General features: G+C 41.4%; 1 protein-coding gene across 2 annotated transcripts; it reads right to left on the reverse strand.

The window, feature by feature from the left end:
* Positions 1–1,970: 1,970 nt before the first annotated feature.
* On the reverse strand, positions 1,971–23,638 carry Cdc23 (cell division cycle 23). Of its 2 annotated transcripts, XM_003477371.5 has the most exons (16): positions 23,466–23,638; positions 23,308–23,380; positions 21,859–21,996; positions 17,898–17,940; positions 17,299–17,404; positions 16,601–16,733; positions 15,006–15,183; positions 14,824–14,921; positions 14,596–14,677; positions 5,918–6,071; positions 5,558–5,677; positions 4,838–4,913; positions 4,436–4,497; positions 3,242–3,320; positions 2,928–3,047; positions 1,971–2,737 (listed from the first exon to the last, which is right to left on the reverse strand). In XM_003477371.5, exons 1-16 carry the CDS (start codon positions 23,624–23,626, stop codon positions 2,567–2,569), a joined length of 1,794 nt encoding a protein of 597 aa, XP_003477419.1. In that variant the 5' UTR covers positions 23,627–23,638; the 3' UTR covers positions 1,971–2,566. The 2 variants fall into 2 exon arrangements, with proteins under 2 accessions (XP_003477419.1, XP_023416215.1); XM_023560447.2 differs by lacking the exon at positions 14,596–14,677 and having other exon boundaries at positions 5,918–6,018.
* Between the last annotated feature and the right edge of the window lie 471 nt (positions 23,639–24,109).

A 24,109-nucleotide genomic window follows, 5' to 3' on the forward strand; every position in this document is an offset into this window, starting at 1 on the left:
ACATGGGGAGTAGGAGACAGGGCGAGCCAGGAGGGCATGGAGCCAGATGAACACTGGGTTCGAACCAATTACCCCCTGCTGAGTGGCAGTGTGGGGGCGATGACAGGTTAGAGTAAGGGACTGGCCAGGGGGCGGTGTCACCCTGAGCCTCGACCCACCCCAGAACACAGCCCTCCCTGACATCAACACCTTAGGAACCACTCTGGCTCGCCCCTTCTCTTCCGAACACTGCTCCCTCTCGAGGGCAGCAGGCAATGGTGGCACCACACCACATGACGCCGGGCCCTCCCAGCCCCCATGCATGCGGACTGATGATGGGGTTCGGGGTGAGCTCTGAGCTGGCAAGGCCAGGCAGGCATGCGCCAACTGGGTCTGCACTTAAGGGGCAGGAGGGCACCAACCCAGGCCATGCGAGGAAAACCCCAGCCGTGCAACCCCAGGGGACAACCTGGGGGTCACAATTGATCAGCAAGCAAAATTCAGACAGGCGTAGCACGGGGAGGAACCCGGGGAAGCAAGTGCATTCAAAGTGTAAATGATCAATGTGTCCTGCAATTCACAATTCTCACAGCTAGTTGTGTTCTTCATTGATGCAAGAGCCAAGTGATGCACCGCTAAGAGTCGTATGTGAGGACACTTCCCCCCACGCGCGAGGCGGATGAGGTCACCTCAGGCCCGCCAGCAGGAAGGAACTGACGACTCCAGAAAGTCCGAGTGGGTCATGAGAGCCTATTTTCACGTGCAGAAGTGGCTTTTTGGCAATCCACCGAGCCTGGTGCCACAGCCTGCAGTGGAGAGGACGAGCACACGGGACGGGAGGACCAAACCCACAGGCACCCGGGGGGCTCCCACCATCTTCCCCCCTCATCAGAAAAGGAGGGCCTGTGCCCAACACCAACATGGCCTGGACAACCGGCCGGGTATACCCTCGAACCTGGCTAGGCCGCCCGGAGATGGCGGCGGCATGCTGTGCCCTGGCCCAAACAGCGGAGAGGCAGGCGGGGAAGGGGAAAGAGTATTCGCTTGGGGGCAAGGACAGAGGCGGGGGGGGGGGGGGGGGCGGGAGAAGAGACACAGTGGCATGGGGGGACAGCACCCCCAACATGCTGACTTCTTGCGCCCATGTTCTCCCCAACACGGCCCCCATGAGCCCCCAGCGCGACCCAGCTGCCCAGCCCCCAGGGCCAGCAGGGTGACCACCCCCCAAGGGATCTTTAGACTTCGGTGCTGGGATGCGCTAGGTACCTGGAGAGGGAGGGCAGACGCACAAACGAACAGTCACAGGCAGAAGAGGGAGTGGGAAGGTGGCCGTGGTGGCAGGGTGGGGAGGAAGAGCCGGACAGCGGGGAGCCGGCCTGCTAGTCAGCCGCCCTCCTCCCCCCAACTTCCCGTGGGCAGTTCTGAGCGAGTGCTCCAGAGGCTGGGTGGCCTGGGGTGAGTTTCCTTTGCACCATCCCCCCTACCCTGCTAGCTTGGGACACTCACATGGCCCCGGACAAGGAACTGCATGGCTTCCTGTTGCACGGGACCAGGGCGGCGGTCCTGAGCCCGCCTGCAACGGCCTTGCCACTATGTCGTGCTTGACGGACTCTGGAGTTCTGAGCGAGCGGGCGCCATCAGATGACCAGCAGGAGAAGAGACACATTGGTGTCGGGCCCAGTTCCACCCGAGTGAGGGTCCCAAGCTAGCTGGGCTTGAGGGATGCCCAGCTTCTGGAACCGATGGCGCCCGCTCGCAAATCTGGTGACTGGACAAATCCTGTCTCAAAATTTAAAAAAAAAAAAAAAAAAGGCCTGGAGATGCAGCTCAGTGTGAAGGCCCTGGGTTCAAACGATAGTACCATGCAAAAAAATTATTTTCAAATATATAGGTCGTTATCTGTATTCCTGTTCCTAGCCTTGCTTTGGTAGTTGTGTTAACAATAAAGCCATCTTTGCCCTCAGAAAGGATCAGCAACAGTTCATGCTCAGTGGGTTTCTTTCTGCTCTTTTTATTAACTCCAGTTACTTCCAATGTAAAAGCTTTTAGGAGGCTCCTTTTCAAAACTTTTGAAGAATGTCTTTGGAATTAGAATAAATTAACTCCAGTTAAACCTAATCTCTGACAACAGAATAGAAGTCATGCTCAGCAAATACAAGAAGTTAATTCTGGCTAGTGCCCTAACCCCATCCTAGAGCATCCACTGCCCATACTGCCCAAAAAGGGTAGAGTAGAAGGCCTCTCCTTTTCCTGCCCCACTCCCAGCAGCATTAAAACCTTGTTCCTGTAGCACTGTCTTGTGCTAAAAGTGCTGTAAAAGGGATGTTGGGGTGAGGGGGCAAGATCTATAGTCACACTCTGAATAGAAGGGACACAGAAGTGCTTCTAACTGGTACAAGGGAGTACATTGTACACTTCTGCCAGCATTATTCTGTCTGCTTCTGAAGGTCATAAACTTCCCAAGGAGCTGTCTCCATGTGTAGAAAGGATAAGAGCTATGGTCCTTGGGAGAACGGATGTGGTTGTTCTATACATGGAAGTAAGGCTTAACATGGGTGTAGCAATGTGCTACCTTGAAAGTAGCCAACTATGGAGTGACAGAAGACAAATTGAGTGGAGACACTCTGCGTGTGGGAGTGTTGTTAGCAGACAGTGAGGCAGGGAGGAAAAAGGGAGCAGGCATCTCAGTTGTAGGAGTCTCTCCTTGGTTCCGCAGCTGTAGAATTTGCCGAAGCAAGGCCTTTCCTTCTTCTCGGGTCTGAAACAAGTCAGGCAACTGTTTCAAAATATGTACAAGGCAATTCTCAAAAACAGGTTAAGGTACTGATAATATGTAAGTTCCATAGGCTTTCCACTGACATTCTTATCTACTTTCTACCTACACTTCATGGAAAACAGCATATATTTAGCCTAAAATCCAAACCCTTTTCTAAAGAAGTGATACTTACATCATTAAAAGCACAACACTTTTGGGCACAAGTTGAAGCTTCATCCCACAGCTTGCACTTAAAATAGTACTGGGCCAGATAGCGGAAAGCTGTGCTTTCCTCCAAGTGTTCCACTATTTCCTAAATAAAGAAAAGAGGATTGACTGAGATGGTAAGAATAAGACCTCCAAAAAATAAGGCCTCCATAAGAATAAGACCAATATGGGGCAGGGATTTACTAAGTGGTTCAAGCACTTGCCTGGTAATATGAGTTTATGAGTTTAATTCTAGGTACCAAAAAAAAAGACTAGTAAGAACAAGACCAAGACTCATACCCCACAGGAATAGATATCTTGGATATATTTGATGTAACACTGGGCAGCCTGCTCTGATTCAGTCAACTGTTCATGAAGCCTACAAAAGAAATTGGACATTAAATACAAATCAAAACTCAAAGCAAATTAGTAATTAAAAAATAAAAACACATTAAGTCCAAAAGAACTGAAAATAGACAAGTACAAATTTTGACATAAATAACACGATGGGAACCAAGAGTATTAATGCCCACCACAGTTATGGTCACTGTTGTAGTTTAGAACAAAGAGCAGAGAGTATAGCTCAATGGCAGAGTAACTGTCTATTAGCCTGAACTACACAGCAAGACCCTGTCTCAATTAATTAAAGAATCAACCAACTAACCAAGAAACAAATAAATAAATATAAATTCAGAAAAGAACTGGCAGGAAGGAAATTGCATTAAGAAGTTTTTTTTTGTTTCATTTCTTGTCCTTTTGAGACAGGGTTTCGCCGTGCAGTTCAGGCTGGTCTTGGGCTCACTTTGTAGCCCAGGCTGGTCTTGCAATGATCCTCCTGCCTCAGCCTCCTGAGTGCTAGGATTACAGGATTATGCCACCATTGAAGGATTATGCATTAAGAATTTGTTGCCCACTATTTCTGAACTATTTCTATTTTAGTAAGTTTTTGACCCTTATTGAAGTACCTAAAGTAGTTTTCCTAGACTGCTCTAACATAAAAATTTATTTCCCATACATATAATCCTAACTACTCAGGAGGCTGAGACAAGGATTTCAGGTTTAAGGACAGCCTGCCCACGAACTGAGCAAGACTTATTTCAAAAGGAAATATAAATAGCTGCAGTTTAACTCAGTGTAAGGTAACATGGTACTGTATTTTTTTCTTTTTCTTTTTTTGATGGCAGCACGAGGGATAAAACATGGGGCCTTATAATTCCAGGCAAGTATTCCACCACTGTGATATACTCATAGCCCATTTCTTTCTTTCTTTCTTTTTTTCAATTCTTGATCCTCTACCTAAAAGGAAAGCTAGTCCCACTTTGAAGACAAGTGGCATTCTCTAGAGTTAAGATGGATAAATTCCCAGACCAGCATTCACACATCCTTCCATATTTCCACAACCAAGTGTAAGGATGAGTGATTCTAGAGCGTGCAGGACCCACCAGCCTGGAGCAGCCAAGAGAAAATCAATAGCACTTCCTTCCTTTCACTCACTTTGCCAGCTTCACCAGAGCCATTTTCTCCACATCTCCCACAGCGTAAGCTCTCCAATAACACTGTTGGAAAAAAATAAATTGGTCATTTTGACCACTACCTCATGCACCACAGTTAACTACATAAAAGATAAAAAGTCCCACAAGCTTCCTAGAAATTCAGACTTGCAGAATTGAAGAGTTTGGTTTTTTTTTTTTCCTAGTCAGTTCTGGTAGGCCTAGACTACATATTGACATTTCCACTGATGATCTCAGCCCACCTTTATTTCTGGCCTGTGAACCTGTAACTATTTGGACTTTCCTATGCATATAGATCAGAACAGAGGAGAAGTTAGAGAACATGTAGCCAACTTTAATCTAAACAGATTTCCACTCAAATTCTCCAGGCCCCATTGTCAGGTACCTTTTTGGCTTCCACTAGTTGATTGAGTTTCTCGTAACATTCTCCTAATGCAACCAGCATACGAGAATCATTGGGCCTGAGAAAGAGGAACAGGTAGTCAGAGCAAAGACTGCATCTGGAGTTTCTCTGTTTGTTTTTCCTTTTGGGTTTGTTTTTGTTTTTGTACCAGAAATGAAACTTAGGACCTTGAATTTGCCAAGCAGGCGCTATCCTGCTGAGCTATATCTCTAGCCCATCTTTTGGTTATTTTGAGACTTGGTTTCACTACATAGTTCAAGACAGCCCAGGCTGTCTTTGGACTTGTGATCCTCCTGCCTCAGCCTTGATCTTTATGTACAGGGTCCACTGCCACACCCGGCTCACTTATCTAAGTCTTCCATGGAGCAACTAGCTCCACTGCTTTCACTTCAGATCTATGCAACAGCTGTTCTTAAGTCTAATGCTTCATATAATCAGATTACTTTGTGTTCTTACTTATAGTACTAGAGAATTAACCCTACAAGAGAAAGACACTAAATAAAAGTGACCAAATACCACTTAGCAAGTTTCTGTGTAGGTCTCTAAAGAGTCAAAAGCCATTTATGGTAATTTATAGTAGCTAACAAAATGGAAAGAAGCCATGAGGCTCTAGGTTTTGTATCCAGCACCAAAAAGCTAAAAGAAGACAGAAGTGATATCACCCCCTCCCACACCAAGCATATTATCAAGTGACAGACTTACCGGAGCTGGTGGGCCCGCCTGTAATAATAAAGGCAGTAAAACGGCATCTTGAGGATTTCGTAAGTCTGCCCAAGGCCATACCAAGCTCTGTAGTCCCGCTTGTTGACTTCTATGGCATGTCTATGAAAAGGAAAACAGGGGCTGGAGATTTAGCTCAGCAGCATAAGCGCCTGCCTTGCAAGCAGGCAGTCGTGAGTTCGATCCCCGGTACTGATAAAAAGGAAAAAGACAAAAAAGAAAAACAAAAGGAAAACACAGACTGGTAGGAGGGTGGAATCCAGATTAGTCCCTTGCAGGCTCCACAGAGGCTCCTGACTTCACGACAGTGTATCCCACCTCACTGCCCAATTGCATGCTCACCGATAAGCCTGGATGGCAGCAGAAGTGTTCTTCATTTCCATGTACTCATGCCCCATCAGCGTCCAGGCCCCAAGGTACCGAGGATTCAACTTGAGGGCTCTCTGGAAATACAAGGCTGCTTTCTCATGCTGAGAACGTAAACTGTAATAATTGCCTAATGAAAAAACATGAAATAAACAAAAAAAAAAGAACTAGAAATGTAAAAAATAAAAGTCTGCTATACTACCAAGGCAAGAAATCATAATCCATTCCCCCTAAAGCCCTGGCAGTAAAGTCAAAATACATGTACTCAAATGCTAATATTAGCATTCCCTTGGAAAATATATTTTTAACTCTATCATGCATTCTGGTTTTTAAAGTCTTTCTCTTCAGTTTATCTTATCTGGGTATAACATTTACATTATTTTCTTTAAACAGGGTAGGCAAGTTCTACAGTATGCTTTAGATTGGAGGTTTTTCTTTTTTTCTTTTCTTTCTTTCTTTTTTTTTTTTTTTTTTTTTTTGGTATTGGGAATCAAACTCAGGACCTTGAGCTTGCCAGGTGGGTATTTATGCCACTGAGCTATATCCGTGATCCTAGATTGGTGGTTTTCAAATCACATTCTTTCAAGGTTTCCAACCAGGTACACCAAGAGTAAAAAAAGGAAGAGCTCTGAGCTTGCCCCCAGGAATGAAAAGGTCACGTGAAAGATTTTAAGATGCCATCAGGGACTATTAGAGAATGTAAAAGCCACCTGTCTTTCGTTGTTTTTTGAGACAGCACCTCACTATGTAGTTCGAGCTGTCCTTGAACTCACTGTGAAGCCTGAGTTAGCCTTGAACTCACGGTGACCTGCCTACTTCAGTCTTCCAAGTGCTGGGATTACAGGTATGCACTCAGCTGTTTTTTGTTTTATGGAGGCAGAGTCTCACTATGAAGTTCAGGCTGGCTTGAACTCATTACGTAGCCCAGGCTGGCCTTGAACTCACAGTGATTTTCCTACCTCAGCCTCCTGAGGACTGAAGCACTGGGTTACACACATGTGCCATCACACCCAGCTTAAAGGCTATGACGCAATGGATGGATGCACAGAGGTAGTACAGACACGCAGCAGCAGTGGCTGGCCTCTTCTGACCCCAGCTCCTACCCTCAATAAAGACAACTACAGACACCATCTCAATTTTGTCTGAGGACAAAATAGTAGTGTAACTCTGTGTGTAACTAACTGGAGATTTCTTCCTTTCTCTACCCAAAGCAGTGGAAACAAAATGTGAAACCAAATGAAAAAAAAAAAGGTAGGCTATCCAAACAATGGAATACTATTCAGGGATAAAAAGAACCACTGAAAAATGTAACAAGAGGGACAAACTTCAAAAACATGCTAACTGAGGTGGGTATGGTGATACATGCCTGTGATCCCAGCACTAAGAAGGCTATGGCCCATCTAAGCTACATAGTGAGTTCAAGGCCAATCTGAATTACATAGTGAGATCCTTCTCAAACAATAAAGACTAAATACTGCAAAATTGCATTTATACAAAATTCCTGGAACATGCAAAACTATGAATTAGAAGCCAGAGCAGTGGTTACAAGGTGGGAAAGAAACAGTGCAGACAGATCCATGGAACTTTTGGAGGTGAGTGGAATATTCAGAATAGGATTATGATGATAGTTACAGAACTGTAAATTTGCCAGGCATGGTGCCATATGCCTGTAATCCCAGCACTTGAATGTGGAGAAAGGAAGATCTAGAGTTCGAGGAAAGCCTAGGATACATATTGAGACCCTATCTCAAAAAAAAACTAATGCCAGTGGGGCTGGGGAATTAGCTCAGCGGCATAAGTGCCTGCCTTGCAAGCAGGCATTCGTGAGTTTGATCCCTGGTACCGATAAAAAGGAAAAAGATAAAAAAAAAAAAAATTAGAGCCAGGGATATAGCTCAGTGGCACAGTGCCTGCCTAGCAAGCACAAGGGCGTGAGTTCAATTCCTGGTACACTCTCCCAAAATTCTAAATTTACAAAACTCACTGAACTTTAAACCAGTGACTTTTTTTTTTTTTTGTACTGGGAATTGAACCAGGGCCTTGCCACTGAGCTCCATTCTCAGCACTAAATTATTTTTTAAAATGGACTGAGGCTATACCAAGACAGACTTTTACAAATTCTGGTTGAAAAAACTAAAAAGCAGGATTAAGTATATAATCTGTGAGTTTGATCCCTAGTACCAAAAAAAAAGTATATAATCTGATTCTACTTTTGTAATCATGTGCACGCAATGTGTGTGTGTGTTTTTTGGCAGTATAATCCCACACTCAGGAGTCTGAGACAGGAGGGTCCATGCATTTGAGGCTACGTAAGCAAGTGGCCCTCCTAAACTACATATTGAGTCCCTGTCTCAAAAAAAAAAAAAAAAGGTCATTTATATAAAATTCTAGGAACTGTAGCAATGGAAGGCCAATTAGTAAACTGGTATCACACATCTATTGTCCCAGCAGCTCAGGAGGTTGTGAGGGTCACTTGGGCTCAGGAACCTGAGAACAGCCTGGATGACATGGTGAGACCCTATCTCAAAAGGAATGAGTTGGGGGCTGGGGATTTAGCTCAGCAGCATAAGCGCCTGCCTTGCAAGCATGTGGTCGTGAGTTCGATCCCCGGTACCAATAAAAAAAAAAATTAAATTAAAAATAAAAACGAATGAAGTTTGTTTTGTTTTGTTTCTGAGACAAGGTCTCCCTATATAGTTCAGTCAGGTCTTATACTCACAGCAATCCTCCTGCCTCAGTCTCTTGAGTGCTGGGATTACAGGTGTGCATCACACTATACCTGGCTTGAATGATTATTCTTTATTTAAAAAGTCGAGTGTGATAGTATATGCCTATGATCACACTTTAAGAAGCTCAGACAGAATTTGAACCCAGCCCAAGGACTTTAGTGAGACCCTGTCTCACGATAAAAAAATTTTTGAGATACGGTCTCATAACACAGTCCAGGCTGGCCTTGGACTTGCAGTAATTCTCCGGCCTTAGCCTCCCAAGTGCTAGGATTATAGGTATGTGCTACCAGGCCCAGCAACAGAAAAAAAGGCCAAAGATTTAAAAAAAAAATGATGAAAATCAATGTGAAGGTCCTGGGTTCAACCCCTAGTACTCTCAAATACACACACATACACACACACACACACACACACAGGGAATCCAATTAGATTCCAATATACCAATCAAAAAACTCCTGTACTTAAAAAACAAAACGAAATCTCCTTCATGTATAAACTATATGTATATAAATAAGACAAATAAAAATAGACCAACAGTCAAGCACAGCAGCACTGAGTAAAAGGATTGAAAGTTCAAGGTAAACTGGGCTATATAGAGATTTCAATGAGGTAAATATTTCTTTCCTTTTTTTTTTAAATGGTACCAGGGCAAAGACCTGTGCTTACCAGGCAGGTGCTCATGCTACCGAGCTAAATCCCCAGTCCTATAGTTTGGCCTCTTTCTTTTTATTTATTGATCTATGTTTTTAGTAGCAGGGATTGAACTCACAATCTCATGCTTGCCACTCTAGCGCTTATGCTGCTGAGCTAAATCCTAGCTCTAAAATAGTGATTGCAAGGCTAGCCTGAAATAATATTGAGATCCCATCTCACAAAAACTCCCTCTGGCAAAAATAGAATAAGATACACACACACACACACACACACACACACACTAACTTTCAGAGAACATGAGACACTGTCAAATCAAAAAAATAAATTTAAATTATGGAGTCATTTCATTTTGGTAAGACAACAATAAAACATTCCTCCCATATATATATATATATTTTTAATGTGTCTAGACCCAGCTTTTTAGCTTAATTCAAGAGAAATCAATGACATCAATTGTCTGTACCCTCTGCTTGATTAAGTACAAACTCAATTTCTTGTTCATCTAGAACAAAGCTGATGGAGGACTTTATGTCCTATGCAAGGACATCTGCTTCTGCTACTGACTCAGAGACAGAAGAGAAAGCAGACCAGGCAGAGTGCCCAAAGGTGAACTGTAATAACAGAGCAGAAGAGGCAGGGGAATGGTGACAGGGTCTAAGGCCCAGCTGCTCAGAGTCAGGATGAAAAAGGAGAAATTAAGGAAGACAGAGCAGACCAACACTAAATAGTAAGATTTTTTTTTAACCAGATGGAAGACTTGTTCTGAATGAGGAGGCTGAAAAAGGAGGATCACAAGTTCAAGCTGAAGGTGGGCAACTTACCCACTTAGTGAAACCTTGTATCAAAATAAAATATAAAAAAAGACTGGGGATATAGCTTTAGACAACGGCCTTGAGTTTAATCTCCAGTACAGCTAAATAAGTAAATAAACTAATAAATAAGTACTGAATGACAATGTATCAGACAACTTAAACTGTTGTAAGTTTTTAATATGTATTACTGTACTTCATCTTCATCTCTGTATGAAGGTTGATTCTATTATTCTGGCCTCATAGATGAAAAAAATAAAGCACAGAGTGGGCAGGCAACTTGTCCAAGGTCATACAGGTAGATTTAAATCTGTATAGTTTGGGCTCGGGGTACTACTCAGAGGCACAGCACTTGCCTACTGCAACCCCAAAGCTGGAAAACGAACCAACTTGCAGCTTGGCTCGAGTTTCAAGCTTAACTATGCTAAGACACATGCACACAACACTGCCTCTCTGAGAGTCTGGCACTCTCCAACAGGGAGCGCAGGAAGGGATTCGCACTGCAACATGAAACCAGAAGCAGGGCTAGCACGCAGGACACTCTGGCTGCCGCTCTGCTTTTAGGGACACTTCCTTTCAAATCCTCAGTTTCCTCCTTTTTCCTTTTCAGTTCTTGTGAACTGGCTATAACACAAGAGAGGAAGTATACTTTTTATCTTACCTAATGTTTCATCCTAATTTTAAGGGAGGGCTGAATTCAACAAACATTTATTGACTATATGTTCAAAACTTTGCTAGACATTATGGATATTCTGAGGGGAAAAAAACACTTGAGTTTGCCTCTAATAATTAAAAAAAGAAAAAACAAAAACCTTTTAAGTCATTATTCTTAAGGACATGGTCTTGCTATGTAGTTCAGCTGGTCCTGAACTCACTATTTAGTCCAGGCTGACCTGGAACATGCAGCAATCCTCCTGCCTCAGCCTCCCAAGTGCTGGGATTACAGGTATGCACCACCAGGCCCGGCCCATTCTTCTTTATATGAATACCTTGGCTTCGAGTCAGTAGGCTAAAAATGAACTATTCGTTACTTCTTCCACCTCTATTTCCCTTCATCATGTAAAGGGCACTTTACAGATGACCAATCTGGTTACCCAACCACCAGTTCCTCTTTATTCTTCCTAAATTTCCTTCAAAATCCAATTACCTTTCACTTCCTTCTGCCAGTATCAGCTTAGGTTCTCATCATCCCTATACTGCATTATGACTAGAGCCTTCACACTGGTATCTTGCTCTTTTACTAATCCTCTCAGGACATCGCTTCCAGCCATCATTCTAAAATGAAAATCTGTCTCAAAAACAAAAACAAAAACAAAAACAAACAAAAAAACCTAAACTTTGTCTTTGAAACAGGTCTTACTAAGTAGCCCAAGCCGGCTTTGTATCATCCTGCCTCAGCCTCCCAGTGCTGAGATTACAAGAATGTGCCACCATTTGCTTTCAAAACCTAAACTTTTGAGGGCCAGGGATTTAGCTTAGTGGCATAAGCGCCTGCCTGGCAAGCACAAGGTCATGAGTTTTATCCCCGGTACCAAAAAAATTTAAAAATAATAATAATAATAAAACTCCAGTGAAAACCTAAACCTTTAACAAGACATAGAAGATTCCTCAAGTAGCCCTGTCTAAACAGTCCTACCTCTTACACTATTTCTGCAAAGGTCCTTTCCCCCTCTTTGTCGTAGTCCAGGCAGTTTATATTTGTAACAGTACTGGAATTCTAGTGAGTTAATTCCAATCTACCACTTCCAGTGCAGCTCACAGGGAGAATAAAGACACTAAGACATATTTACAGTTATGGGCAGTCAGAGGGTCCTGAGTCTTGACCAGATAAAGGTTCATGAAACAAAGGCCTCCACCCAGGGCCTAATCAGGATTTTATTAATTAGTGAAGAAGGGAGTGGCTTGAAGATGAGTAACTGGGAGAATGGCAGGAGTTACATGAGTACTGTGAGCTAGGTTAGCGTGGAGGCCAGAAAGCACCTCTGCAATATGTAGAGAGAAAGATAAGCAAGAAGACAAATCCATATAACACAATTGAGGTAGCACTTCATCTCTAGAAGGCTGATGCTTCAGTTCTAACGTGCAAATCTTTTCTGCCCCGGGAAGTCATAGCCTGTTATGTCGAAGCTTGAACCCAGTTGACAGCCCTGGAGCGTTGGTTCTGTTATCCTACTGGGCTCAACCATTTAGAAGGAGACACTGAGGCCTGGCTTCAAAGATTACACATCAGCACCTCAGCTAGCCCTATTTACATGAAATAGGCTAGACAGCTCTGTACATACCAGTACATGGAGATAGGGTCAGGTTTCGCCACAGTGGAGGTAACTGCTCTGTATTCAAGGAGAGCTGTCCAGGTGATCCTCTACATGTTTCAAGTACAATGTACTATTTTGACATCAATGTCTGCTCCTCTCCCAAGTCAACCTTTATCCTCTCCATCCCTTGTACTCATTTGCTCCTGTCCATCCTTTAAGCAACACCTTCTCCATGAAGCCATCCCTAATCTGAGCGCACTAACTATGTTTCTTAGGTTCCTTAACATTCTGTGTAAACCATATATATATCACTTAACCTATAGGACTGGAGTTTCCCTTTCCTCTCTTTCCCTCTCAGTGCTTTACCATGAGCTCTATTTCCAACTCCTCAACCTCCTGCCTCACCCTTCTGCAGAGCTGGGATTAAGGTGTGTACCACCACACTCAGGGCTCTTTTCTTATTCTGGTGGTCTTCCTCAATAGGCAATGAAGGTAGAAACTGTAATTCAAAGCACAGTACTTGGGCCAGGGATATAGCTCAGTAGCACAGCACCTGTCTGGCAAGCACCAAGTTGTGAGTTCAATTCCCAGTACCAAAAAAACAAAAATAAAGTATAGTGCTTGCTACATAGAAGACATTCAAGAAGTGTTTTCTAAATAATCCAGTGTCCCTACCACCCCTGCCCCAATATTGGGGATTGAACACAAGGGGTTTGCACTCAGCTGTATCTCCAGTCCTTTTTATGTTTTATTTTGAGACAGGATCTTGATAAGTTGCTAAATTGCCCAGGCTAGGCTCCAACTCACAATCCTCTTGCCTTAGCTTCTGAGTGCTAAAAACACAAGTGTGTACCACACCTCAAAACAAATGTAAGATCTTAATGTAATAGACCAAAGACCTAGAAACAGGTATCCCTTTCATTTTCAGGGAACCAAGACTTTGAATCAAAACCAACTAAGTAGTCACTCACTTGTTTATGCCAACCAATTATCAGGTCACTAAAGTCCTGATTCTCAACCAACAGTGATTATTGTCATCCACAGAAGGCAATGGCCACATCTAGAAATATTTTCAGTTGTCCCAGTTTTAGAAGAGAATTACAAGTATCCAGTGAGTAAAGGCTAGGAATACTAGAAAAACCTACAGTACACAACAAAGCTTCCTGTTGGAAAAGTTACCCTGCCCAAATCTGTCAATAGTGGCAAGATTAAGAAAACCTGATTTAAAAAAAGAAAAGAAAACCCCATACAGGGAAACAGACTCATCTCTTTTAAAGGACTAGAAATTGTTACAAACTTTTCAGTTATACAAAAGTTCAAAACAAACACAACTATTATCCAGTCTATTACTTTTAGGAACTTATTACACAGAAACAGATGCACAATCAGGCAAAAAATACACATGCACAAAATATGTCCTGAAGCAAAATTTTCTTTTAGTGGGGGGATTACTGAGGATTGAATCTAAAGTCTTTGCACTGAGCTACACTCTCCCGGTCCTTTTGATTTTTCAAGGTCTCAGTAACTTATTAAATTGCCCAGGTCAGGCATGAACTTGCAAACTTCTACCTTGGTCTTGCAAAGTGCTCAGATTATAAGGTGTGTGCCATTGAGTCCAACTTCCTAAAGCAAACTGTATTAACAAACACTAGCCACAACTTACATAATGGGAAATTACTAAGTAAAAATGACAGTGTAAGGTCCAGGAATTTAGTTCAGCAGCATAAGCACCTGCCTGGAAAGCACGAGGTCATGAGTTTGATCCCCAGTACCAAAAAAAGAAAAAAAAGCAATATATTTCTATAATAACATACTGGGGGTATAGCTCAGTGGAAGATCCATACTCAGTCCCATCGCTCATCCTCTGCAGCACACAAAAGAATAGTACTCATAAAAATAATACAAATCAAGATGTACTAACACAAAAAGATGGCAAAGACACATCATTAATTTGAGAAAAAAATTACAATATGTATAATATAGTTTTTGAAAACTACACACACACACATATATATACACACACAAATTTTTAGCATTTGCACAGATTTAAATGCACTGGAGTCATGTGCTCAAATTTTAGGAGTACAATTACAGTAAGACTTGATTTTCTCTGATATGTAATTCTATTAAGTGATACTTTAGTATTGTTATTTTTCATTCATGTTTATTGATAAATCTTAAATGAAAAAAGTGTAGTTAGCTCTTACCAATTACACAGCATGTTTCTACACGATATTTATCAATTTCACAGAGGTTATGAGCCAGATAACTCAACTCAGATTTCATGCTCTGGGAGAAAAGAGAAAGATGATCTAAGCATGACAAGGGATTCCCTAAAATATTTTTCTCATTGTAATGCAAATGGTTAACAACCTAACACAGTAGGTTAAAGCACAAAAGAGCTTAATCATGCCCAAGGAAGAGAAGTAGTTTACCCTGACATAAAGAAGGTTGGAGAATGTGTCCATATTTTCAATTCTGTAAGGATCTTGTTTCCTTAGCTCATTAAAAATGGAGAGGGCTTTGTCGATATCTGCAGAAAGAAGATAAGAGTTCAAAAAACAACACAGCAGACTTCTCAAGAGTCTGTGGTATTTCATTATCCTTATTCACTCACCTCTGATATTGTGATAGGCAACTGCAATTTGGGAAACAATATATGAGCTCTTAGAAAAGCCCACATCAATGAGATTCTGATATTTTTGCAGAGCCTCCTCTATCAACTGCAACTCTGTGTATATATGGGCCAGAAAAAACTCTTTCATCCAGGTGTCTGGCAAAGACAGGAACTTCAGCTGGCAACAGGAGAGAGAGGGACATAATATAATATAATTTGATCTCTCTCCCAAATGAACATCAAGAACGATCTTTATTATCTAAACCGGATTTATTATTAAAAATTTTTAGGGCACCTAACAACAATTACAAATAATCCAACTAAGTGAACATGACTTACAAATACAAGTACAGAAGAATGATCTGATTACACTGGCTTCAAAGAAGAGACAGAATCTGAAGTAAGTCTTACAGGATGGGTAGGATTTAAACAGAGAAACAAGGGAAGAGAGACAGGATAGACACTCTCCAGGAAAGACCAACAGAATAAGTACAGGCGAAAGAGACATGATGAGTATGGTAGGAAGAAGCAATTAGTTCAGTTTGAGAAAGCTATGTACAAGAAAATAGGTCAGGTGGTTCCTATCATACAACCAAAAATGAGACACAGTAGGAAATCATTGCACATTTCTAACAGAATGATGACCTTGTTTTAAAAGAATAAGTTTGGAAGCAATATGCTGAATATCTTGGAAATGAAAATGTAATGCTACGAAAGTTAGGGAGAAAGTATGTATTTGAGATGACAACTAGAGGGCAGAGGAAACCAAAAGAAAGAGAGGTATACAAGAAAATACCATGGTGCTGTCTCATGACTGACTAGATTAAGGAAGAGGAAGCAAAGAGACAAATATGAGTCTGAGGTGTGAAGACTGACTATTGGAAAAACAATGAAGAGAAGAATCTATCAAAATGGAAGAAAGAACAAGACTTTAGTAGACAAGCTGAGAAATTTGATATTACATATTTTGAGTTCAGAGATAAACCAAACTTTCAGTAAGTCTAATAGGCAAAGATGGTAAATACAAATTAATCCAAGATTTCATGCAGTAGCATAAATCAATTTACCTTTGGCTCTACATTCAAGAAGTAAGGTGTTTCTGCTTCCCATTAGCCACTGAACAGCAAAATGAACAGTAGACAAAGTACTCTAACAGTGACTCATAAAAGGATGGCAGTTTGCAAAGCAAATTTCATACACATTATTTCACAATTTAAAAATCTTCAGAACTCATGATAGTTCCAAAGAAGTCTGCAAAATGTTTCAATATCATCTGTGATATCAGAGGAAACTTCCTATGGCATCTTTGGGTAATTTTACAGTTGCAACAGTAACTCCATAAAACAAGTTATGGTAAAATTTGAATGGGAAAACAAGATTATGAAAAACATAATAAGTGGATGCAAATTCAACAACAACTACAGAACAAGAGCTAGGTATCATCAAATGAAGATTTTCATTCTAAAACAGTGAAAGGGAAAGAGCAAGCTGTAACCGAAGGTCATATTGGCCAAACTGGCCCCTTCCCACTAAAGGATTACAGAAATACGTAAGATTTGCAACAGAGGGTTTTCTCACAGCTCATCTTGATTTACCATTTCTTTGTCAGTGATCAGGTTACACAGTTCTAACCAGGCTCCCCAATGCAAAGGTAAAACATGAGTAGCTTCTACAAACACATCAATGGCCTCTTTTACCAAGTCCAACTTTCGAAGTACCACGCCATACCTGGAAAAAAGGAAACAGTTACAGGAGAAGCTTTCGCAATACCTTTCCATTCAAGAACACATTTTATAGAAAGTCCTAAGCTGCATCGGGAAAAAATAAAAAATAATAGACTATGCCAGGCATGGTGGCCCATGTCTGTAATCTCAGTACTTTGGAAGGCTGAGGCAGGAGGATCACAGGTTCAAGCCCAGCCTGGGAAATGTAACAATTTAATGAAATCTTATCTCAAAATAAAGAAAAATTTTAAAGGGCCTGAGGATATAGCTAAGTGAGAAGGTATTGAGTTCCATCACCAACATGACAAACAAAAAAAAGGAAAAAAATCTTCAACATCATAATCAGGTATGGATCACAAGTTCAAGCCCAGCTTGGGCAACTTAGGGAAATCCTGCCTCAAAATTTAAAAAAAAAAAAAAAAAAAAAGAGATAGAAAGAGAGAGAGGAGACAGAGAATGGAGAAAAGGAGGGGTCCAGCTGGGGATATAGTTCAGCACCTAGGTCCTCAGTTTAATCTCCAGTACAAAAAAAAAAAAAAAAAAAGGTTTTGGATTATTGTAACACTTACAGATAAAGGCCAAATCCATCAAGTTCCCGAGCTTGATGTTTTTTGCTGAGTTCCACCCTTAATTCTCTAAGAGCCTCATTTTTCACTTGTCCTTTCTCCAAGGGACCTAGGAAAGAAATGAACATAAGGATGCTAGTTTTTACTTTCATAGATGCATACATTCTCTTTAGCATCAATCAGTTATGCCTGAAACATCCAGCAAATAAAAGTGAACAATGATATCTTTCACAATGCACTAGTTTTATTTCAGAAATTGCAATTGGGTCTGCAGTCCCATTTTATGAAGCCCACAACACATTTGTTTTTAAAATTTGAATTGGTTATCAATGTTTAAAAATTAGGAGCCTCAATTTTCAGCTCAGCTTGCAGGAAACAGGGACCAGGCAAGGGAAGAAACCCTAAAACGCCCCATCCAGATGTTCACGAGGCAGCCTCAACTGTAGCTGGGTGGGAACCAGGCAGCTAAGCAGAAGTCAGGTGCTCTTTAATCTGTAGCAAGGCTCCTCAGTCTATTTATTAGACCTGCCTGGTCCCATAGCCATTTAAGTCTGTAGCCTTGCTTTTTAGGTCAAAAGATAAAAGGAAAAAAAACCTCATACCTAGGCTATCAACTGTTTCGTCATCCTTCTTCTTCTCTCCGGACTGTAAGAGAAAAATCAACAAATTGGTCTTGTTTCAAGTTATTTTAAAAACACATACTAGAGGCTGGGTATTTAGCTCAGCGGCATAAGCGCCTGCCTTGCAAGTGCGTGGCTGTGAGTTCGATCCCCGGCACTGGTAAAAAATGAAAAGGGGCTGGGCATGATGGCACACACCTGTATCCCAGCACTCAGGAGGATGAGCCAGGAAGATTAGTGCAAATTCATGGCCAACCTGGGCTAAAAAGTATAACAAAACTCTGCCTCAAAAAATAAAAATAAATGGCACTTGAAAAAAAGAAAAAGAAAGCAAGCAAGCAAGAAAGAAGAGAACTGGGGTGGGGTGTAGCTCAGTGTTCCCTGAGCTTTGTCTCCAGTGCTGCAAAAAAGAGAAAAGAGAGACAATAAAACAAACAAACAAGATCAAAACCCATAAAATGTACAACATAAAGACTGAACCTTAATTGTGGACTTCTGTTGATAACAATGTGTCAGTGCTAAGTCAGTGACTATAACAAATACATCAGTGGTGCAGGATACTGACCAGAGGGCGGGGGGGGGGGTATATAGGAGCCCTTGTACTTTCTGCTCAATTTTGTGGAACCTAAAATTGATCTTAAAAAGTCTATTAATTAAAAATAAAAGCAAAAACCAAGAAAAAGAGGAAAGAAGCATAAGCTTTGAAATATGATTTGAAATAAAAGACAAAGAAAGTTTATTCTAGGTGTGGGAAAATTAAAGAGACATGACAACTAAATGCAATTCTTGATCTTTGAGATTTCCCTGAAGGGGAAATGCTGTGGTAAATACTGGAAGAGCTGGGCATGGTGGCACACGCCTAAAATCCTAGCGCTCCAGGGCTGAAGCAGGATTTCAAATTAGAGCCCAGGGTGGACAACTTCGTAAGACCCTGTCTCAAAATATAAAAATAAAACTGTCTGGGGATGAACCTCCATGCAGAGGCCCTGGGTTCAATTCCCAGTACCAAAAATTGAAATTAAAAAAAAAAAATTAAGATAGTAAAATTAATGTGTATTTTACCTCAATTAAAGATTTTTAAAAAGGGGCCAGGGATTTAGCTCGGCAGTATGCCTGCCTGGCAAACTTGAGGTCATGAGTTCAATCCCCAGTACCAAAAAAAAAAAAAAGGGCTAGGCTTAACTCAGCAGTGTAAGTGCCTACTTGACAAGCACAAGATCGTGAGTTTAATCCCTGGTACCAAAAATAAATAAATAAGTAAAACAAATAAAAAAGTAAAAACAAAATAAGAACAAGGGCCAGGGACATAGCTCGATGGCATAGCACCTACCTGGCAAATGCAAGGTCCTACGTTTGATTCCCAGTACCAAAAAAAGAAGGAAGGAAGGAAAAAAGATGAATTAGCAGGGCACAGTGGCTCGTGCCTGTAATCTTAGTATTCAGGAAGCTATGACAGGAAAGTCAACTTGAGTTCAAGGTCAGCCAGAACTATAACTAGCTTGAGGCCAACCTGCACTATATAGTATAATTATGCTTCAAAAAATTAATTTAAAAAATTAAGGGGCTGGGGATTTAGCTCAGCGAGGCATAAGCGCCTGCCTTGCAAGCAGGCGGTCATGAGTTTGATCCCTGGTACCGATAAAAAAAAAAATTAATAAATAAGGTTGGGGATTTAGCTCAGTGGCATAAGTGCCTGCACAGCAGGTGCAAGATTGCAAGTTCCATACCCAGTACCAGGAAAAAATAAATAAATAAATAAAAACAAGACGAAAAAAGGAAAAAAAAAACGGAAAGGAAGACAAAAAATTAAATGTGGCCCATGACCACAATAAGTTATAGAACTTGACAATTATAAACTATGTTAAGTGAGGAATGCTAAGTTTGGAAGTAAAGAATCTATAAAATACTTTAAAAACCCATCTACATATACTATACCTAAGAAGCCACATCCAGGAGTGGGGGCACATCCCTGTAATCCCAGTATTTAGGAGGCTAAGGCAGGAGGCTTGCCGCAAGTTTGAGACCAGCCTGGGCTACAAAGTGAGTTCAAGGCTAGCCGAAACTGCATAGGGAGACCCTGTCTCCAAAAGACCAAAAAAAAGAAGCAGCAGCCAGGCAGGGTGGTACATGCCTGTCATCCCAGCAGTTGGGAGGCCAAGGCAAAAGAATTGCTGCCAAGTCTGAGACCAGCCTGGACTACACAGTGAGCTCAAGTTAGCCTGAACTACAGAGCCAGACTCTGTCTCCAAAAAAAAAACCTAAATAAACAAAAATGTAGGAAAATACATTTGTAATGTTCAAAAGTAAAATAATAAACTATATTTAAATTATTATTCACTATAACTTTACTTGCATTGCTTTATACATTGGAGGGGGCAGTAATGAGAACTGAACCCAAGGCCTTTGCACCGAGCAACATCCCAGACCTTTTTTTCTATTTTTCACTTTGAGACAGGTTCTCACTAAATTGCTAATTTGCCTAGGCTTGGCTCAAACTTTAAACCTTCCTACCTCAGCACCTGAGTGGTGGGATTACAGGCATGCACCACCATGCCTGGCCTGAGTTTATAAATTTAAAAATTAATTCAGGTTCTTTAATTTAATTCTTAAGTAGCAATTCATAGACATTAAGAACCTTATATAACCTAAGTCAAATAATCACCCTGTTAGTCATTCTTAAACACATTTTCACCAGTGGTAATGGCACACACTTGTAATCCTACAATCAGAAGGCCGCCGCAGAGGCTGTGGGGCACACCTGTAATTCCAGTAGTCAAAAGGCTGAGGCAAAAGGACAGTGGCTAAAGCCTGGGTTACAGAGTGAAACCTTGTCTCAAAACAGAACAAAATATTTTCTTTCATATCATCATTTTGTTAGGTTGGGTTGGTTTGGATTTTAGTTTTTTTGTAACAGGGTCTTTCTATATAGTTCAGGCTCACTCAGGCTGGCATCGAACTTGGGAAGATCCTTCTGCTTCAGTCTCCCAAATTCTGGGATGACAGGCATGCACTACTATGCGTGACATATAATTTTTTTTGACATATAATTTTTTTTTTTTTTTATCAGTACCAGGGATCGAACTCACGACTGCCTGCTTGCAAGGCAGGCGCTTATGCCACTGAGCTAAATCCCCAGCCCCTTGACATGTAATTTTTAAATTACTGTTTGATGAATTGATTACTTTTGGTTCTAGGAATCAAACCCAGGACTTTACACAGCTAAGCAAATGCTGTACAACTGAACTGCACCTCTACTCTTTTCATTTTTTTAACAGTAGCACAAGAAATAGGTTCTGAAAATGACTTGCGGCCAAGTAAAAGCAGCATACCCTACAGCCTGAAGGCAGACCACCATTCAAATAAGAACATAGTCATTTACTTTATTTATTTATTTATTTATTGGTATTGGGAATTGAATTCCCGACCTCGTACTTGCCAGGCAGGCGCTTAAGACACTGAGCTAAATCCCTGGCTAATTACTTTTCTTTTTTTTGGTGCTGGGGATTGAACTCATGACCTCATGCTTGCCAGACAGGTGCTTATGCTGCTGAGCTAAATCCCCAGTCAACCACTTATTTTATGTTTGAGACAGTATCTTGATAACTTACTCTGGGTGGCTTCAAATTTGCAATTCTTTTATCTCAGCTTCCTGGGTAGTTGACATTAGAAGCATGTGTCACCATGCCCTGCTACTGTTAAGTATTTATAAAGTACATTTATGTGGTGACCACGTTGTTAAACTATTTAAAAGATTAGACTTCTTACACTTGCTTTTAAATGTGGAAACTTTGGGGGCTGGGGATTTAGCTCAGTGGCATAAGCGCCTGCCTTGTAAGCAGGCAGTCGTGAGTTTGATCCCTGGTACCGATAAAAAGGAAAAAGACAAAAAAAAAAATGTGGAAACTTCACTAAAGGCAGATCAACACCTTAAAATGCCCCTCACCAGATATCTGGAATACATATACAGGAAATAGGCTTTCTTGCTGTTGCAGCCATGCAGAAAATGTGCTGCCCGATCATACTCTTTAACATCAAAGTAGGCCTTGGCCAGGGTGTAAGCATCCATGTCCTGGGCATCCTCCTAGAAAAGAGACAGGTTTATATATCTGATTGGGAACAGTATAACCCCAAATGTAAGAAACAGTTTATTAATTTCCAGTGAAATAAATCAAATATACATATTTAAATACTTCATTGTTTCCCTGGTGTGAGAAGTCGAAAGTGTAAACAAGGAACAAAATGTATAATAGATATTGTGAAATGGGAAGAAAGTGTTCAAATGAGGAGAACAGGAAAGCAGGAGGGAAGGAAATAAGGGACAAGAAAAAGAAACAGAAGGAAAAATGAAAAACCGTTTGAAAATAAAGAAGGAAAAGATGGGAGGAAGGGAGGAGAGAGAAATGGGGGAAAAGCAGCAGCAAGATATATCATGTACAAGTACAACTTCCCTATAATGAATGTGACCATTATGTATTCCTAAAATGTACCAATTTCAAAATGTAAAATTTATATCAGTAAAAGAAAAAAGGCTATTGCGGCTCTCCTCATAATTCACCCTGCTTTCTTCAGAGTGTTCTTTTACTTTGCTTTTTCCTCTTTTACTCGATCCAAACTAGCTCTTCACTTTTACTTTTTCAAATAAATTTTGACACTGGGGAGGGGGGGACAATTCATTTGCCCACATCGATTCTCCTAGTAAAAAACATGACTAAGCTATAGATGCAACCCACTTGAAAATCAGAGTACTATATCCTTCCAATCGAGCCATCTCACCTTTGTTAATAATTGAAATAATGATGAAAATAGCGAATTTTATTGAATGCCTAGTCCTTCTAAACAGTCCACCTTTTATTTACATCTCATTGAATTCTCTCAGTTCACCGAAGTGGACATTATTATTATCTACTATTCATAAATAAGGAAATTGTGCCTCAAGAGGTTAAGCAACCCAAAGTCACCAGTTGGCTGATATTTAAAACTAAAGCCTACTGTCTTATTTATTTACTTATTTGCGACACCAATCAGCTACATGAAATATGGAGCACATTCGCGGTCAGTCTGGATAACTTCGTAAAATCTTGTCTCAAAGAAAAAAAAAAAAAGAAAGAAAATCGTGCAGCTGCAAAAACGTGAAATTTTCTCAACATTTGGGCACTGTCTACGGTTGCCTACAAAATCGAGAACGCTGAAATCTTAAGCAATGATTGTTTACTATTTCTCTACATCTTAAGAGCAGCAAATGTCTCTTTCAAGGCTCAACATAATCTCGCGGATAAAACCGCTAGTTCTAACACGCAGCTCTTTCAGCGACTGCGTTCCCGCTATGCCGCTGGCTACGCGGCGCTGACTGGACGCTTGGAGGATGCCGAGCACCCGAGTTAGACGCCCTTACCTCTGTGACAGGCGGCGGCGGCTGCAGCTCGGCCAGAGGCAACGCGGGCAGTGAGAAGGCCAACTCCGCGGACCTGGAACACCCACACAGACCCATCTGGTTGACAAACCCTGGAGGCCAGGATCCAAAACCGGTCGCTTCCAACCCCAACATCTCACCATTTGCTACTGTGCAGTAGGCCCCGCTCCCGAGTAAGGCCGGCAATAAGCAGCAGCTGCTTTTTAATTTCCCGCAAATCTGAGAAGTCTGAGTTCGTGCACAGGGCAGAGATCCCCGCAGCCGTCACGGCCACAGGGGTTACAGATGTATTCGCGGCCATTTTTCTGACTATTTATTATAGCCAATCACCAGCGACAATACTTGCTGCCCGGCTGCATCAAAAAACTGTAGCTTCCATTGGTCACCGCTTACCCTAGAATAACCAATCAAAATTTGTTATCGTAACGCAACAAAGAGGCGGGGAAAAAAGAGACAATTATACTTGTGATTGGACAAAAGCCCCTGAGGCGGGAAAATTAGGATAAGAAGTCAGGGGAGAGCACGTTATGGGGGTAGATAATAAATTTGGATAGCTAGGGTTAAGGATATGGGAAGAAAAAAAAAAGATGAGAGAAGAGAGCCAGGTGTGACGCAAGCCTGTAATCCCAGCATTCTGGGAGGATGAGGCAGGAGAAAGGCAAGTAGGAGCCCGACCTGGGTAATTGAGCGATCTAGTGTTGATCTCACTAGATCGCTTAATTGCCTCAAAAATTCGAGGCAAATTTTGTCTCAAAATTTTTAAAAATAAATACTTGAGCAACTA

Source organism: Cavia porcellus, unplaced genomic scaffold, assembly GCF_034190915.1.
Source record: "Cavia porcellus strain 051 isolate PalLab524CR breed Dunkin Hartley unplaced genomic scaffold, mCavPor4.1 scaffold_21, whole genome shotgun sequence".
Lineage (NCBI taxonomy): Eukaryota > Metazoa > Chordata > Mammalia > Rodentia > Caviidae > Cavia > Cavia porcellus.